General features: G+C 46.6%; 2 protein-coding genes across 9 annotated transcripts in view; both read left to right on the plus strand.

Moving 5' to 3' along the window:
* Positions 1-667: 667 nt before the first annotated feature.
* RPS6 (ribosomal protein S6) lies at positions 668-10,403 on the plus strand. Its single transcript, XM_032968514.2, has 6 exons — positions 668-792; positions 2,110-2,241; positions 3,813-4,023; positions 4,614-4,760; positions 6,653-6,810; positions 10,190-10,403. Exons 1-6 carry the CDS (start codon positions 787-789, stop codon positions 10,283-10,285), a joined length of 750 nt encoding a protein of 249 aa, XP_032824405.1. The 5' UTR covers positions 668-786; the 3' UTR covers positions 10,286-10,403.
* A 124-nt stretch (positions 10,404-10,527) lies between these two features.
* LOC116950764 (C-myc promoter-binding protein-like) overlaps positions 10,528-19,221 on the plus strand; it is an 88,753-nt gene continuing 80,059 nt past the window's right edge. For 7 of the 8 annotated variants that reach the window (XM_076073083.1, XM_076073087.1, XM_076073085.1 and 4 more), the window contains exon 1: positions 10,528-13,915. The gene's annotated coding sequence lies outside the window, so the exon portion shown is untranslated. Of the gene's footprint in view, positions 13,916-13,947; positions 18,275-19,221 lie in introns of those variants that run through there. The other variant, XM_076073084.1, reaches the window with a different exon arrangement.

Raw genomic sequence — 19,221 nt, forward strand, 5'->3', positions numbered from 1 at the left:
ATTCATGAATGCCTCTAAATTACAATGGAGAGCCATTATGGTAGTCAACGTACATTATGCATGCATCCATAATGTACCTGTATTAATGTAAAAACCTGTATTATGGATGATATTGGTCGTAAGGGGCCGTCCACAAATGACGTCACGCACCTGGGGGGGGGGGGGGGTCAGACATACGTGACGATATGTGACGAGGGGGTGGGGGGGTTTGAGAAATGTGACGTCACATCAAAATGCGCAACTTTAAATAAATATAGACAACACCTTCTACTTAATTAAATAGACTTTTTTTAAATAAATGTTTTCTCCTACAACATCAGAGTGCAGCGCCACATTCAATACGCACTAGAATGACAAAACAGTAGTTTACAGCGATTTGAAATGTTTTTTTGGGGGGGTTAGGGGGGCAGAGCTTTGTGACGTCATATTTGAGGGGGGTCTGACTTTTTGTGACGCCGTGTGACGAAGGGTGGGGGGGTCAAAAATCGTCCAAAATTGCGTGACGTCATTTATGGACGGCCCCTTATCCTGTAATCCGAACAAAAATAACGTTGAGCGCTCTCCTATTGCTAAATTTGCAGTTACACGCGCAACCGCGCCTTCTCGCGATAACACCGCGATCGTCCGGCGCAAGCTATCGCGAGATTTCAATGCTCTTCCCGCTCACCCCCCTTTCATCCCGCCCCCTTTCACCCGCCCACTTCTCCCACCACCATACCCCGCGCATGCGCAGAGCGCCTCCCCCTCTCTCTCTCCACAGGCCCTCCGGGTTGGTGCGGCCTTACCATGAAGGTAATGTTATATTTCGCTAATTTCGCCCAAGCTGGACGATGGGGCGCAAATAGCGCTACGGGCGGGTGCTTGGGAAGCTCGATTACGAACCGAGTCGCGTTGCGCGTCGCCGCGATGAGGCGATGGGTGCCGATGGTGGTGGATTTTGTTTGCGATCGGCTCGGGTGGGTTTTGGTGGTTGATGTAACATGGCGGTGTGTGGGCATGGTAGCCTCGCTCGTGGGCCTCTGCTGCACGCGAATCGCCGCCTAAGAGGCTTTAAAAGCACGTGTCCTTCTGAACGCTCGCATTAATTCACGCGTCTTTGCACATTTGCAGACGGTGAATTGTGTTATTAATATTGCGACCGTACAGTGGTCTTACAGTGGTTTGATTGAGGCCTTCGTTGGAAAGTTCGTGTGAATTTTCTAGTTGAGGCCTGTAATGGGTATAATGTATATTTCAAACGTTAATCTTATCCTACCACAGGGAATTTGTTTTATGTATCTGGAAACGAATTATGTTTCCTCAGAGACGAACCGCTTTGTAGGTATGTTGGCCCATGTCGTTGGAATGTGGAATTCCCACCACTATCTCAAGATACTGTTCACCTTGATTTTTTTAAATCGTGTGATTATTGTAGTCCCGATCATTCCTGTGCTTAGAACAATAAGCACTGCTGCACTGTGCTGGGAAGCTGCAATGCAATCATGTACGCTACAACTTTGATTCTTTATTAGGCTTGTTAAAGTTCTGTTGCGCAATTCGATTTGAAAGTGCTTGGATGAGCGACCAACCGTGCATAACAGGTGTTCTAGGCTGCTGACGGAGGCTACTTTGTGCGAAGCATAGGGTAGGGCAAAAAAAATCAATTGTGTTGTACGGTACTTGTGTACTCCCACGTCGCCATGCTCTGCGCCTTCAATAAGTTTGGTCGAATAATGTGTGTACTTTGGGGGGGGGAGCGGTGGCGCAGTGGTTTAAGCACTGCTATGATATCCGAACCGGTCTTTCCCTTGACCCCGCCTTCACCGCCCACATTTCAATGCGTGAAATATGGTCAATCAAGCCACATGGCTGAGGTTTTTTTAATACCATAGTGGACTGGACAAATGTTTGCACATTATATATTGCTATGTAGAGTATACATAGTATACATTAATGTTGGCTGCACTTCATTAGCACCCAGCACCAGAGCTTGAACCATGGACCTTAATGATGCTGGTTCAGAATTAGAACCCAATATTGATCCTTTAGAGCTATCCAGTTACCTATTGACACCGGTACACATGCGAAGGCTTATGTTTTAAACACATTCTCCCTGTCCTGTGCGAGCAGCTCAACATCTCATTCCCAGCCACGGGCTGCCAGAAGCTCATCGAGGTGGACGATGAACGGAAGCTGCGCAGCTTCTACGAGAAGCGCATGGCCACGGAGGTGTCCGCTGACTGCCTGGGCGACGAGTGGAAGGTGAGGGTTGTGGGTTCGCAAGGCCCTTGTGTTCGTGCTATGACCAGCGGGAAAATGTGCCGGCTCAACGCTGGCACAGGGCTGGGTCAAATAGCCTGGGTTCACACAGCACTTCGGTCTGGCGAAAACTTATTAGATTATTGTGGTTCCAGAATCTCTGGGACACTGTTCTTCATTGCAAGGCCTGTGGGGCACTGGCAGGCCTTTAGTTGTAGCCCATAATGTGTGGCCCCTGACAATACACACATGTAAAAGTGGGCCCTCCTCTGAAAATTAGTGAAGTCTGGGATCAGACTTTTTAAACTGAACCACATGCTTAGCGCAGGGTCAATCCCAGAACCAGCCACCAACGTCATAAATATGCAATATGGTTTAAGTGCAGTGCTTCTCAAGATTTGGATGTATTTGGCCGAGGGCAGCGGCGGCAGAGTGGTTAGCTCGCTGAGCTGTGAACATGGTGACCCCATTTAGAACTGGCAGAACCGTCCAATCCTGTGTGTTGGAGAACCACCAGCCTGTGTTTTTACAGAAGTGCTTTGGAGATCCCTTGGAAGTGACTTATCCACACAAAGTGGTGCCCTTCATAGCATGCCTTGTTACAGATCAATGGTGCATGCAGTCAAATTGTAATTTTTAGTTCACATCACTTTAATTTGGCCAATTGAAGTGAAAACTAATTATAATGGTTTTAGTACAGTCATCAGTGATTGGGCAGACTTCTGTTGGCTATAATTGAGTCCGCTGTTTAATATTTGGCTTGATTTGAACAGTGTCAGTAGCAGGGGCGGAGCCACAGGGGGGGCTGGGGGGGGCTTAGCCCCCCCCTGAAATTTTGGGAAAGTCGGTAATCGGGATAACCGGATATCCGGCTGCTGCAAAATGCTGCAGGCTGCCACCTTGTGCTGCTGCCCTGCAGGCTACCACCTTGTGCTGCCCTGCAGGCTGCTTGAGCGGCAGCCTTTCGAACTTATTAGCCACGTCAGCGGCTCCGACCTATTAATTAACTCCGCGTTCAAATCCAATAAAATTTGTTTTATACATTTGTGGCGCCCATTGGAAAACATACACTGGATAGCTCAGAATATTGAAGTCAGCCCCCCCAAAGTCAAAATCCTGGCTCCGCCCCTGGTTAGTAGTGTCTGTTCAGTGCTCTGCCCAGGTGATATCAGTGTGTGCACGTTTATTAATGTATGCATGCATTTCTATGGGTTTTTTTTACTTGGGTTTCCTACCACCTGAAATTTACCAAAACTCACAATGCAGGATCTTCCTGGAAAAGTTATAATGACCGATGCTTTCCTGGTTGGATAAAGGGAACTAGTTTTATATTTTGGCTTTTAGCTGTATTTATGTTAGATATCTAATTTCTCAAAACAACACCTCCCTGCAAAGTCTTGAGACATGAGCTGGATTTTTTTAGGTAAATGCTTGATATTATTTGCCCTCGTGTAGCGGTTATGCTCTTTTTTTCCCCCCTCACGGGAGATCGTCTGTTCGCCTCTGACGTTTGGCGGTTGCCACGTTCACGTTATGGCTGGTCTCGCCCCCTCTTTGCTGCTGCGACCCCCCAGGGCTACGTGGTGCGCATCAGCGGAGGCAACGACAAGCAGGGCTTCCCCATGAAGCAGGGCGTGCTCACCAACGGGCGCGTGCGCCTGCTGCTTAGCAAGGGCCACTCGTGCTACCGCCCGCGTCGCACGGGCGAGCGCAAGCGCAAATCGGTGCGCGGTTGCATCGTCGACGCCAACCTGAGCGTGCTCAATTTGGTGATCGTCAAGAAGGGTGAGTCCTCGAGCCCACCTTTCTTCATTTTCCCCTGCCCCGTCAGCACCGCGCCTTGGGTTTTTGTCCGTGGAATTTGTGCCCCTTCCCTTTTTATCTCCCTGTGGTTGCGTGGATTTTTTTTCCAGGTTCTCCGGTTTTTCGCTCCACATTTAGAAGCGTGCGTTGAGAGCATTTGGTTGCTATACACATTCTCACATAAGCCACTTTGTTGAGCTATTATTTGTGGCCAGTTCGCTTCTGACAAAGAGCTATATAGCTCAGTGGGCCTTACCTGGTAAAATAGTTTAGTTTTTTCGCTCGCGCTCTGTACTGGAATCTTGTAAAAAAAAGGTGAGTTCCTTACTCGTGTCATCACTGACCTCGAGAGCATGGCTGGGGTGCCTTGGGAATTGCGTTGCAGTGGTTAGGGCGATGTGCTGTGAACCTGGCGGCCTCGGTTTAAATTCCAGGCCTTGGCTAACATTGGTGACATCAGAATTTCACTACCATGTGTATTTGCATTGTGATTGACCCATCGGCTTGAAGGTTGAGTTTGTGGATCATGCAGAGGTTCAGGTGTAACTTTTGCTTATTTTGGTGTTGCGAAGGCGAGAAGGACATCCCAGGCCTGACCGACACCACCATCCCTCGCCGCCTGGGACCCAAGCGTGCCAGCAAGATCCGCAAGCTCTTCAACCTCTCCAAGGAGGACGACGTGAGGAAATACGTGGTCAGGAGACCACTCACCAAGGAAGGTGCGTGGTTTGGTGCTCGGGAGCGGTGAATGGTATTAGACATGCATATAATACAGGACAATTTGGATCAATATAGCATCTAAATGTGACTGCACCTCAAGGTCCTGTACAGATGTGGATATTTATATTGTACATGGAAGCAGTTGGTCATATCAAGAGCAAAAAAGGAAGGTCTTTATCCTGCACTTGGACAGGGAGTTAACAGCACAGATGGCTGGGGGGAATTTCAGATTGGGGGCAGCAGAGGAGAAACGGTGACCTTCCATAGCCTAGGTTCAATGGGGGCTTCAATAGCAGGCATTACTTTCTGGCATGGAGAGGAGTAGTGAGATCAGATGGAAGACTTAATTCAGCATGGGCGAGTTAATGGAGGATTGTGAAGACTATTGAATGTGATCTTAATTGTTACATTCATTATACAATCATTGTCGATGACACCTGTCATGTATTGGATTGTTTAAGTATGAATTATTTTTTTGTATAATTGTTTATGTAATTGGTATCACGTGGTCCCTGTATCCACGAGTGGTAACCCCGAATTGTGACACTGCATCGAATCGCGAGGAGGGGCGGCATGCGAATCTTGATGTGCCGAGCCACCAGGGCATAGAGCCAACACTGCACTGTGATGATGGGTCAGAATGCTATAGAGGTACCTCAGGTGAAATATGTAGTGGGTTCAATAGCCACAGCTGATAACATATATAGGTACACTATGGTATTGGGGCTTGTAAAGATATTATCTGAGTGATTCGATACATTTCTGAATCAATATGCTGGAGAGGCATCGTTTTAGTAAATAAAATGTAAAAAATCCCAGTTGGTTGGACAAGTAAAATGTGCCGCTATATTTTGGTAATTTTTTGTCAATAAAATGCTTTTTCATCTATTTACCAAATGCTCATGTTTTAACAATAGCATGCAGCGTTTTTCAATGGCACGCTTTTAAATGAACACGTCTCTTCGAGATAAACAACCACTCTTGACAAGGGCAAAAAAACAGCTTCCATTTGGTACGATTAAACAGGCGGGCTCGACAACTAAAAAAACATCCAGAGAATTGTTGGTGGGAAGCCCTGCTGAATGCTTAATGATTCACAAGTGGTTGTGGTGCCTTTGGAATGCATACGCTTGGATTTGTTTTCTTTCCTCCCAGTGAGGCAGCTTCCAGTGGCAAGGTCACTAGGGGTCTGCTTTTATGAGCTGAATGAATTGCTCCAATATCTTTTGTGCAGTAAATCTGCTCTCAGAGTGCGTATTTTTCTGTGCAGGCTCTATAGGTTTTTGTTTGTATTGAACTGGCCCCGCGCATGAATTGATTGGTACGAGCATGTCATTTGTAATGTTTGAAATGGCATTGCTGTGACCAAACTGATGTAATCCTTGGGCTAAAGTGAGAATTTAATATTTTATCTCACAAGATTTCAATGTCGGTCTAATAGAGCCATTGTGCACTCATATCAGCCACCATGCAAAAATTGATTACCTGCGACTAAATAAAATATTGACTGCCTGCTGTGTGTCTCATGCAAGACTACTAAATGCATCTCTAAGTGCATGCATGCATTGGGTGAAGAAAGATTAAATAAAAACCAGTAGCTGTTTGCTTTAGATGTGTGACAATGGTGTGTCCCCTCAGCAGTACCCCTTGCCTTTCACCAATCATCAAACAACCCCCGTCATTACACAGCATGGCCCTCGGCCAGGCAGTGGTTTAACAAAAGGGCGGCCTTTTTTTATTTTCCGTTTACAAAATGTCACACATCGAACAGTCCGTTCGTCTCTCACGGGCCACATAAGCTTATGCAGCAACGAGTGGCGGCCAGCTCGTTAAAATAAATCTCGGGCGTGCATTTATGGACCGGGGCTGTTTGCGATCGTTGACCGCGCAGGCAAAAAGCCGCGTTCCAAGGCGCCCAAGATCCAGCGGCTGGTGACGCCGCGCGTGCTGCAGCACAAGCGCCGCCGCATCGCCCTCAAGAAGCGACGCACGCTCAAGAACAAGGAGCAGGCGGCCGAGTACGCGCGCCTGCTCGCCAAGAGGCTCAAGGTGAGAGGGCCAGGGCCGGCCGCATCGCGCCCACCGCATGTGCTGGGTGCTCCGTACGGAGGGCCGGCTGGTTTAGTTTTGCCGAGGGTCGTGCTCGCTTCGTTTTCAAGACTTTAGAGCAACTCGCCCGGAATGTGCCCTCGATCTCGTCGGTTTTCCCGAAGCAAAAAAGCAGTCGAGCCTCAGTTGTGCTTGGGTGTGGGCGACAACCATGCGTAAAATACGCATCGCGGGCTGCTGCAGGAGAGCTCCGTTGCAGGCAGCAGGGGGCAGTGCAGCAGTCAATTTGCTGTACTGTACTTGGGTATTTGGCTGCTATAAATATCCACGTGATAAGCCACTAAGTTTGAGCTATCATTTGTGGCCAGGTCGCTTCTGAAAAAAAGAGCTATATAGCTCTAGGCTTTATCTGGAAAAATAGTGAAATAGTTTAGTTTGATAGTTTCCTGTGTTCAACCCGAACTGGCGTGGTGAAGTATAGTCAACCTCTACGATCCACAGCATGGGACAAACCCCTTTTCTAATAGTGGATTGACAACTGGGCTGTCTATACATGTGCAATGCTTGAGATGTTTGGCCAATCACAGTTTCATTAAAGCTTTTATAGTCTATTATAGGCATGTAAATGTGCATGGATTAATCTTTGAATTAGAGTATTACTATATAATGCATACAAAATCTACCCTGTGATGTCAATAACATTTTGGATTCGTATGTGGTATGTAATGGATTAATTTGTCCCCTAAGGTACTTGGGTTACATTTCACCATAGTTATAAACCCAATTTTTTCGTATCGAATCACGACCCTGAATAATGAATTACAATTCAAAAATCGCGAGGGAGGAGACTTTTAACATGCAATCTCTCTCGAGTTATATTCAATTGGCATTCGTGTTTCAAGCCCTCTTTTATCTAATGGGCTGCGTAATGATTGGTCATTGCAGAAATGTTTAATATATTAAAGGGCCAGGTTTTATGTACGAACTCTTAAGATTGCTTTTCTACATTGACTCTAGATACTAGTATGAGTGAATGATGTGCCAGTCTAGATTATGGGAGCTTCTGCACATTGTTCCGGCTAATTTTTTTTATTCTTGATGGCTCAAAGAATTTAAGAATTTTACTCGTTAGGATAAAGTCACAACACTGTGTGCCATTTCATGAACAAGAGCACCACTTTTCAGTTATTGGATGGAAAAATAAGCACACGGCTTTTAATACGGGGAGTGAAATGGCTGGTGCGATCCACAAACACACCGTTTCCAAACAGTTCGGCATTACGTGATACACTTCTGTGTGATTGTACCATCTCCGCATAGTGTATATTTAAACTAAAATATTTTAGTGGAGCGGGCAGGTCATAGCTCTCCAATTGGCCATGGCACTCAATACGATTTCCGTCTGGAGCTGTAATGTTTTCATGATCAGAGGTTACCGTCACTTTAAGCATTTTTGTTCTATGCCTCGAGTTAAAAGCCTACATCCTGCATCATGCCAGAGTATTTACTGGATTACTGTGCCTTGGATCCCGTGGCTTATGCTTTGTTGGCTCGACCCTGCCTTAACTGTGTGACTTTGGCTTTGCACTGGTATGTGCATCTCGTGAGTGGTGATACTTTGGTCATGCTCTTGCACAGGTCACGGTGTAGATAGTTTTTGCTCGGCTATGCATGACGTGTTAGAGAGCAATACACTATAAATTTTGTGCCAAACAATAACCCCTACATAACCACAAGGGGTCACCACAGTACTCCCTTAGCATTCTCAATGGCTCCCATAATATGAGAAATGTTAGAAGCTTTTAAATGCTATTCTTGGTTCTTTCGGTAAAGTCACGTGGAAGGGAAATAATAAAATAATTTAAAAAATAAAACAATATTCTCACGACGTTTCGACTGCCAACACAAGCAATCAGGTGTGAAAACCACAGCAGATTTTCTTGCTGTGGTTTTCACACCTGATGATGATTGCTTGTGTTGCAGTCGAAACTTCGTGAGAATTTTATTGGTTTATATTTTTATTATTTTATTGTTTCCCTTCTACGTGACTTTACCGAAAGAACCAAGAATATTAATCCCTGCAGTCACGAAAGCTTTAAATCAAAATATATTTTAAATGCTGTTGGCAGTGCAGGGGGTAGTCAACAGCAGTAATTACACATTTTTACACCTGGTCTGTGTCACCTAACTTTTACACGACAACACCGTCTCCCTCGCTCCCTCTAGATTGCAATGAATATTCATGGAAGTAGAGTGCTTTTGAGGGAAAGTTCAGGGCCTCTATCCCAAAGATGTATTGTCGATGTATCAAACGTATTCGACTTAAAAAAAATTAGAGCGCACCGTAAATGATGAAGGCCCTATAATTGTGCTTTAATGCTTTAACAAACTATTGTCCTGGAAAAGGAGTGAAACTGAAGTAATTTTTTAGCTTGCGATGGACAAGTGTCCAATCAGTCTCACTCAAGTGCCTTCCACAATCTGCATCCCGCCCGTGTCCTGTGCTCTCGTGAAACGGGAAAATTGTTGGAACTGATACCAAAAAATACGAACTTTGAACACCATAAATCAAATTAAACCCAGCACTGCAAGCAGTTGCAAGTTTTGTTTCAAGGAGAGGCACAGCAAGCGATAGGAAATTGGGTTTGACACTCCAGGCGTGTGGCTTGGTTGGGTCACGTGGAGTCATTGCACCATTTTTGGCGTCATAAATCCAAGCCGTTGGTATTAAATTCTCCCAACGAACATGTATATTTTTAAAAGCTAGTAAACATCTTTTTCGTGAGAAAATGATATGCGAAAATATGTTAGAGTTTTTTTTCCCGTACCTGAATTTGACACCATTGCAAAATCAAAACGGTTATTTGAGCAGTGGTCATTTGTGTTCTAGGCCTTGAGCCAGTGATAGAAATTACCTCTTCCTGTGCTCAGAACCGTTGAGTTAATAGAAGAGCCACTGTTCCAACAAGTGATGTTCAGATTTTGGTCTTTATTTTATCGACCCTCGAGTGATGAATGTCTGGAATTTAAACAAATTATCCCTTGTGCCTAAGTTTCAACGGTTGTCTAATAGCTCACACGTGTTTTCTAGTTGAGCTGTGTGTTGTGCAACTGAACAAGATGCTGTACAATCTGAAAACACCAAAACGATCTCTTGATTGGAAGCCTAACTGTGCTACCAGCTGAGCTCTTCAAAGTGCATGTTCATGGCACCCGTGCATTACTGTTCTTGATTCCCCTCTGCTGAGGAGCTGGTCACAGGAATCCCTCTGTACCAGTTGCCCTCACAAGTCGATAGTCCACTCGTCGTCTGGATGACGTGCGTTTGCTGCAACAGCGGTTTAATCACCCCTCCCCCTCATTCACTGTCAATCTGCAGGAGGCGAAGGAGAAGCGGCAGGAGCAAATCGCCAAGCGCCGTCGCATCTCCTCGCTGCGTGCCTCCACCTCCAAGTCCGAGTCGAGCCAGAAGTGAAGCCTCCCCCATGCTCCCTTGTTGGCGCGAGGCTTGGCTGCGGCGCTGCGCTCACGTCAGCACCCGCGCAGCTCTGTAACATGTCGTTTGCCACAATAAATCGACGTCGGAAAATTGAGCACCCCCTGTGCGTCTTGTGCTTAATTTTGTTGTTACTCGATGCGTGTAAAAATGTGTTGCGGCTTTAAAGGATTGTGGTTGTAATCGAACGAAGCCTTTGCAGTTTTATACAGTGTCGTTTAGTTTTTTATATTAATTGTGCATGGTGATGCATCCCTGTCAGCCATCATGCTTTGGAGATCAGGAGGTGGTCGGGGTGGATTGACACATCCCTCGACATTTCTATTAAGCACAATGTATGAACCCATCTAAGAAAAAAACAAGGTTTTCAAGTAGTCTTCGCATGATTTGAAGTTTTCGTGACTGCAGGAATCCATACTCTGGTTCTTTTGATAAAGTCACGTAGGTATAAAATAAATCACGACGTTTCGGGCGCAACACAAGCGTCCGTCATCAGGTGTGTTGCGCCCAAAATGTGATTTTATTTTATACTTGCGTGACTTTACCGAAAGAACCAAAGAGTATAGTCTTCGCATCATACAGCCTCTATAGGTGCAACTGTTTATCCAATTATGAATGAATTATGATTCACAGCAGTGGAACGGTTTAGCATACCGCACTGAACCTGGTGCCTTGAGTTTTTTTCCCTGTTGGGGCTTTGATTGGCAAGTGATCTCAACCTGACCAGTGGTAAAGTATTGTCAAACTCCGATGATTGACATGGCATCGGGAAGTCTTAATGCAGCAGTGGGTTTACAGAGATGAATATTTCAACCTTTTAATCCATTTGTAACATTGAATCAGGATTCATCAAGTCGCCCACTTAAAAAACGCTGGGCTGTGACAGCCAATAAATGGCAGTACACCAAGTTGGTTTGTGTACTATGCGATCTTCAGCTTGTTTTCTCTAGATATTCCACCTACGCATTTTTGTGAAGACTTAGCCGGACATTTCCTTGGAAAGCTGAAAGTTTGTGATTTATGTTCGTGCACTGTGGCTTCCTGGGATCCAAAACACTCCTTACCATGTAATTTACCAAAAAAATCCCAATGCAGTATTCTCGTTGTAAATATAATCTTAAGACTCGGGGTTAACCGTGTCGGAAGAGGGAGATGTGGAGTTGTGCAAGAGCCAATTACGCATGACTGGGACGAGTTGAGGCATCGTTTTTTTAAAGTGAGAATGCGTGAGGAGGGCAGTATCAGTTGGAATGCATTCACGAGTTTGGGTTGGGTGTTAGGCATAAGGGATAAGCTTGTGCAGGGTCTATGATTTTTGTATGTACATTATATGGGCAAACGCACTTGATGTACATGTTTGCATGCAAGGATAACCGTTTCTGTTAAGTGCACTACGTGAACAATGCATATTTTCTCACTGACACTTTAAACGTCAACGCAGTACAAGCAAAAAGGAGAATTGCACAATGCCTGCGCTTAAAATGATCAACTGGGTACTTAAGGGGAGGACCAAAATTATATATCCGTAATGCCAGCTGGGTTTCCCTGTAACAACACGCCTGCTCTTAATGGGCTCGGCCTAATTATGCAGCATAAACTACAGGCCACTGCCACGCATGTGCGTACACCTGTATTGTATTCGGGCCTCCAGAACAGACCATACAACATCACGGCGCAATGCCCGATCCACAAAGAATACAATTTTATATAGCGTCATGCAATTGCATCCCATAACGCTGCACGGAGACATCGCAGCCATCCACTCCACTGCTGCTGACGCGGTTATCTGGCTTGACCACCTGAATGAAATTAGTCGTTCTGCATCTACATCAGTAGCCATACGAAAGCACAAAGGCCTCCACGTTCCAGAGTGAGTCATTTCTCACCCTCACGAATAAGTCCCTTGTTACGGTGTGAAGTGTCGGTATATTCGGTACGTCATGTACTGTTATAAAGTAGGGTTGCAATGTGCTGAAAGAAACCCGACTACCTGCTGAAGCATGGATTGTTAAGTGCAACGAAGCGTTGGGGAGCTGCATGCCAGGGCATTACACCGACACAAAGGGAACGTGGATTAGAGGTTCATGACGATTCCAAATCAGGGAAAGTAACCCACAGTAAAATTTTGATTTAAAGCTTTCGTGCCTGCAGGTATTCTTATTCTTGGTTTTTTCGGTAAAGTCACGTAGAAGGGAAACAAAATATTTTTTTTCTTCTTGGTTCTTTCGGTAAAGTCACGTAGAATGGAAATAAAATAATAAAATTCTCACGACGTTTCGGCCACAAGTGGCCTTCTACGTGACTTTACCGAAAGAACCAAGAATAAGAATCCCTACAGTCACTAAAGCTTTAAATAAAAATATATTTTTTTATTGTTTCCCTTCTACGTGACTTTAAATATTTTATTGTTTCCCTTCTACGTGATGTTACCGAAAGAACCAAGAATACTAACCCACAGTAATTAAGCTTCGTTGTAGAGAATGTCAAGATAACGCCTACTTCCCAGATTTGTCTTCTGGAAGGTGTGACCGATGAGTTGTCAAACTATGGTCATGTGCAAAGACCACTGGTATGGAAAGGATGCGTTACGTTAAGAGGAAGTGGGAATCGACGAGACACGTTGCTAGAAGAGGGGGGGGGGGGGCAGCCAAGGAATTGGAACTCTGAGCGGACGTCGACCGAGGAAGACGATCGGATCGCGGGCACCCGCTGGGTGGGTTATATCGTGGGGTGGTTTGAAGTTGGTGGCTTCGGCGACCTTCATTCAGCGGTGGATTAACCATGGCTACGCGTCCTGTTACATTGTAGAGTGTATGGATTTTGTTGTATATTATGACGACGTGATGAGTATAGTATAATAGCATATTGATCCGTATAATTTTTTGGGTTCGGCCACCACGTCGTTTGCCAAAATAGTCAACCCTCCGCAACCCTACAATAACCCGAAAACAAATACTCGTCATTGCATTGGCTACGAAACCTTGCATTTTAAAACAACACCATCGTCTTAGATCCCACGCACCGTAAACTCAACAACAGTCCCCTGCACGTGTCACGAACTGTCCCAGTAAACACGTGCCCGCACGTGCGGGAAGACGCGCGTTTATTTTGTGGGCGTGGCCTCTTACGCGCTGACGGAAGTGACGCCGGGGCCGTAACCCTTGCCTTGTGATAGGGCGATTCCGGGGATGGGCGTGGCGCGTGGGTGGTGGGGGGCTGGGCCGGTGGCGGGAGCGATACGTTCCCCTTGCCTTGTGATAGGGCGATTCCGGGTGTGGGCGTGGCGCTTGGGTCCGTAGGGGGCTGGGCTGGTGGCGGAGTGATACGTTCCCCATAGGCCCCTCCGAACCAACAAGTGAAGCGGCACCCCCCCCCCACCTCCACCACCTCATGGCGCCGCATCGCAGTCGCGCGCTTGTTTCGGTGTCGCTGCGCCGCGTGCGCACTTGATTCGCTTGGGGGGGTTTTGGGGGGGTTGCCGTGAAAACGAAACAATTGTGATTAAACATTAAAGAACGAGAAAAGTTTGGTGGGGTTTTTTTTTTAATTTGACGCTTCGGTCAACACCGAGCGAGTGAGGACGAGTTTCCAGCTCTTCCACGACTGTCGGTGAGTGTGTGGATTTTGTTGTTGTTTTTATCTGTGCGCTGTGGGTGTTTTGGTGGTGGTGGTGTTGTTAATAAAGGCTGAGGATGTACCCTTGCTAATTTACTTACCACGTGTTGTGCCTTAAGCGTGGCGACGCATTGTTCAATCGTTAGCATTGTAAAGGGTGACAAAACGCAACAAAGTTCGCATTTATTACTTCGACATCTATGGGGGGGGGGGGGGGAGTCTGCGCTCTTACAGCCTTCAACAAGCACGCACTAATGACCGGCGTGGTGAAGTATGGTCAAACCATCGCCTCCACATCGACCCTCCCTCACGGTGTGATGAGACCCCCCCCACCACCACCTCGCACACCCGTCCAGCAGTGGATTGACATCTTATAGCTGTGTGTCTTAATGTTAAGTTTAACACGTAGGAGGGGGTGGGTGGCTGGCTGTAATGATCAAACTTGTCAATCCACACGGTTCAACCTGTAGTATTGTGCAGGGACATTGAGTGTGCATGTCCATACGGCGTTCAGCCCTTTCAATGCGGGCTAAACATTGGTGGTGGGGGGGGGTGTTGGTCTATTTGTGTTTCTACCTCGTGATGTGACTTTTGCAGGGTGAACGTTGAGATTTATAAGGGTCACGGGGTGACCAATAAGGTCTGAATCTGTCCGTAATAAGGTAGGGCACTGATAAGGGATTGGACATTGTTTTTCTATTATAAAAACGCCTTTGTGCGGCATTGCACTTGCGCGTGTCGCAGCAGCACTTCAACGTGGTGCAATGGGGTCGAGAAATATACGAACCCTGATCGATGTGCACACACACAAGGACGGTTGTCCTTTGGATGTAACCTACCAGGTATGTTGCGGGATGTGACTGAACCCGGTCATGGCAATGTGGAATGTTTCTCCTCTGATTGGGCAGGCAGACTTGACTTTATACCAAGCGGGCGTTGGGGGCGCTCATCCAGCAGTGGATGAAGGCGGATATGTATTTGTGTGCAACATGGAATTAGTGGTTCTTGTGTGCCACCGTTCCCTCACATTACCTCTCATTGCTCTGTACAATCCTCCCCATGTATCTACTCTCCGCCGCACTCACCAGTATGGTGAAGTAAGGTCAAATCAACCTTACGGCGTGGGGAGGCTGTGGATTGACACGAGGGCTGCGTCTGCTGTCCCGTCTTCTCTCCCCTCATTCACCTCACTCCCATCTCTCCACTGCCATCTTCTCTCTCACTCTCCCATCTCTCCACTCACTCCCATCTCTCTCCCATCTCTCCCCTTACTCCACTCACACCCATCTCCTCTCACTCGCCCATCTCTCCACTCACTCCCATCTCTCTCCCATCTCTCCACTCCCATCTCTCCACTCCCATCTCTCACTCTCCCATATCTCCACTCACTCCCATCTCTCTCCCATCTCTCCACTCCCATCTCTCCACTCCCATCTTCTCCTCTCCCATCTCTCCAATCACTCCAATCACTCCCATCTCTCTCCCATCTCTCCCCTCACTCCCATCTCTCCCATCTCTCCACTCCCATCTTCTCCCATCTCTCTCACTCTCCCATCTCTCCACTCACTCCCATCTCTCCACTCCCATCTCCTCCCATCTCTCCACTCACTCCCATCTTCTCCCATCTCTCCATCTCCCATCTCTCCACTCACTCCCATCTCTCTCCCATCTCTCCCCTCACTCCCATCTCTCTCACTCTCCCATCTCTCCCCTCACTCCCACCTCCCATCTCTCTCACTCTCCCATCTCTCCACTCAGTGCCATCTCTCTCCCATCTCTCCCCTCACTCCCATCTCTTCCTCTCACCCATCTCTCAACTCACTCCCATCTCTCTCCTCACTCCCTCATCTCCTCTCCCATCACAGGTGAGAGCTCATTGATATTCACGATCTATTCCCGCCTATATCCGAGGATATTCGTAGTCACATTTTGAACACCTTTGACATCACCCAGGGTCGTTAGCATACACCTTTCATCAGGTGGCACGGTTCGATATTGCTTTGTAGAAATTTACTCGGCAGCTGGAGCAAGAATCTTAACTGATCCCTCTGCAAAGTAGCCCACGGAGGGGGTCAGATCACTGACCCACTCTATCCCGGTTTTCCTTTCGCATCTTCCCAGCACTTACTACAGTAGTATACTGCCTTAGAAAAGGACTAAATTGCTCCTCAATTATTAAACCAATTATCCTGAGCGTGGGTTATTATTCAGTGTGAGCTATTGCGCGTGTAATCGGTCATCTGGTAATTAATGTGTGGTTATATTTAATTGTTAATGCTTATTGTTGTGTGTCAGTGTTCCTGTTGATAATTGTTGCTACGTCTCACTCCACCACCACCAAAAAAACAAAGATCCCCCGTATAGCCTGTAACAGACTGTTGGGGCAAGTGCTGTTAGCAAGCACCTATGAAGGCCGACACGAGACACAAGGGGGTGGGTGGCCAGCACCACGCCCGACCGCCTTTGTCTCTGCAGTGGTGATGATTTTACACACCGCAACAGGTACCAATTTGAGGCTAAGTCGACCTAGGGGAGGCCCAGGACCGGTTCAGATCATCTTCACTTGTGTTGGCCGTGAGCGGCGGGAATCGTACTCGGGTCACCGGGTCCGTAGCGCAGCATGCTTACCACTACACTACCGCTCCCCAACCACCACCACCGCACACACACACACGCCATGTGCTGATTGCGCGATGTTGGCTTTTCATGCGCGGAAATTCATGCGGAGAAGCGAATTTATTGTTACAAAAAAAGGAAAGCGGCGTTGGTGGACGGCATCACTCCGGGGGTGGGGGGACGGCAGCTGCGTGCAAGCCACATCCCAAGGACCCCTAAATAAATTAAACCCGTTTTTTATTTCCATTCGAGAGCCCGTTGGGAGATCGTTTCTGTTTAACGAGAGAGACCTGCATCCAGTAAATGCCAGCCTTTTGTTTACGACAAGCTGAAAAAGCCCATTATTAACAGTCAGGACAACTTAGCTTGCCAGAATTCTGTAGGATGATGACGCACAGGTAATGAGTTCAAGTCCCGGTCAATGTCAGCTTGGCCCCATGAATTGTTTTACTGAGATCCAGCGGTGGATTAATCAATCGTAAGTTATCAAGTTGCTTGTTTTAAGGAATCTACACTAAATTAACTGGTTCTGTAAGAATAATAACTGTTTTTCTTTCACTTGTCATTTGGAGGAAAGAAAGATGTTGACATTTTGACTCCCTGGCTTTCTTCAGGAAGTATTAAGGTTTGGGGGAGTGAGTCAAATAGTCCATGCTTGGTATGTGGCTTTAGATAGCATGTGCATACGCTTTTTATCTGGCCTAAGTATAATTACAAAATGCATTTCGTGGAGCCATGAAGCCTATCAGAGTCGTAACTTGTATCAGGAGTGTCGTGTATTCGGAAATTTGCCAAATTCCATTGTGGGAGGAAACCAACACTTTTTTTGCACGATGGGATAACTCTCTTAAACTGCACACTGATAGATTTAAGAATCCATTGCTGGTCAACCATTTAATGACCACCTCAGCTCAAACGTACAACACTTGGTATGCACAGGCATTCTCACATTAAGTACTCACCAGATTAAACCTTATTCTTGCGAGACCCAATGATATTTGGCGCATTCGTTGTGATTTGGTTGTAGGATTGCGAATGCCTGGTTGTGTGTGTGTTAAAAATGGATCTTCAGTCTGCAGGGATGTAGACAAAAACGATGGATAATAGCTGCTCACCTCTGAACTATAAATGCTCTGATAAGTGGCATTGGCTTTGTACTGTTCACTTTTTGGCCTTCTCTGGTCTGGCACTGGTGGTGATACTAGGCCATAAAGATGGCCGTCTCTGGTGTAGGCCAATCAATTTCAAAGACAATACGTTTATATTATCAGAGCATGTTTTGTGTGCATGTACACCACAGGTACGTGTGGTGAATGCAGACTTGATTCCTTGCAAAAGGTTTATATTTGGTGTTCCAATATTTTAACACAGCTGTTTTATTGCCAGAAAGAGTAAAACAGTCTTACTTATTTTGCAACAACAATAGACTTGGCAGGAGTGGGGTGGGTTTGGCCCTGTGGTTAAGAGGTGGGCTCCACTGTCTGGCTTCGATCTGACAAACTACAGAAGTGAGTAAGGTGTTTCTCAATGTTACACTGAACGTGTTTGTGTGACTTCCGCCCCCGCCCCCCCCTCCGAGTGTGCGTTTCTTTGAAGAATCCCTCGCTCACCTTTTCGGTCTCACACACCACCCTCCCCATCTTCTCGTCGCTGCTGCTCAAAGTCGACCGAGCGTTGAGGACCTCCACGCGTGGAGAGCGCGACGTGGAGCGAAACGGTTGGCGGAACAGATATTTTGTACGAAACTTTCCTCTCTCACTTTAATTTTTACAGCAACCAACCACCCCCTTTTAAGTTTGTGAACCGGCAATTGAACTTTGTTCTCCCAGAAACTCGGTTGTAGTAGCACAGCCACGGCGAGTCGACCTACGTGGGATTTTAAGCGAATTCTGAATTTACAGTCTTAAGAGTACAGTGATACGCCACTTGCAGCCAGACTAAAGCAACATATCAAAGCCACCCAGAGCTATGCACGTGTAAATCTGGATTGAAAACTCATTTCTTGCAACTGCTTTTCATGCTTCATTTGTTGTCCTTCCACCCCCCCCCACACCTACGATTAGCACGGTTGGCTTACTATGGTACAGAAGAAGTTCAACATACCCTAATAGTTGCGGGGGGGGGAATCGTCCAAAACCATTCTGAATTGCTCCCTTGTTGATAACTCTCGGAGTGCGTCACAGAACAGTCTGTACGAGTTGCCTGGAAATATTTTGTTTAATATTGACCACACAGGACAATTGTTTTGCAGACGCTTTCTGTAAACACCACGCGTCTCTTTTAAAGACACAATCGCGTCCTTGGTAAGATATCTCTCGCTACGTACTCTCCAGATCTGCTGCCAAATACGTGAATGTTCAGGAACATGGACAACAAAAAATCCATGTTGAATTGAACCAAAAAAAATGGCAACACGCACTGGCAAAGTGTTGTGTCCGCGTGCTCGGGAGGTGAAGTCTCTGCCACGGTGGTGTCATTCACAATGGATGAATTCCCGAAAGCGAAGATAACTTTCGCCCCATGCTCTGTCAGCCTAGGGCGTGTAACGCCAAACCGCGGGTGCACATCAGGGGGGAAAGACAGGTTTTTTTGCATGGCAAACGGCAAGCCAGCACGTGGAATTACGTCCTGTTTCTATACTTACACTAGGCAAGTGCATTGTAATACAAAGCAGAGCTGCCTTG

This window comes from Petromyzon marinus, chromosome 40, assembly GCF_048934315.1.
Source record: "Petromyzon marinus isolate PM22_M1 ecotype Great Lakes invasive population chromosome 40, UKy_Petmar_22M1.pri1.0, whole genome shotgun sequence".
Lineage (NCBI taxonomy): Eukaryota > Metazoa > Chordata > Hyperoartia > Petromyzontiformes > Petromyzontidae > Petromyzon > Petromyzon marinus.

Excerpts from the sequence above, each read along its gene's own strand:
- RPS6 (XM_032968514.2), top strand. Across the intron at positions 4,024-4,613 it reads TTTGGTGATCGTCAAGAAGG|GCGAGAAGGACATCCCAGGC; the intron begins GTGAGTCCTCGA and ends GGTGTTGCGAAG. Across the intron at positions 6,811-10,189 it reads TGCTCGCCAAGAGGCTCAAG|GAGGCGAAGGAGAAGCGGCA; the intron begins GTGAGAGGGCCA and ends GTCAATCTGCAG.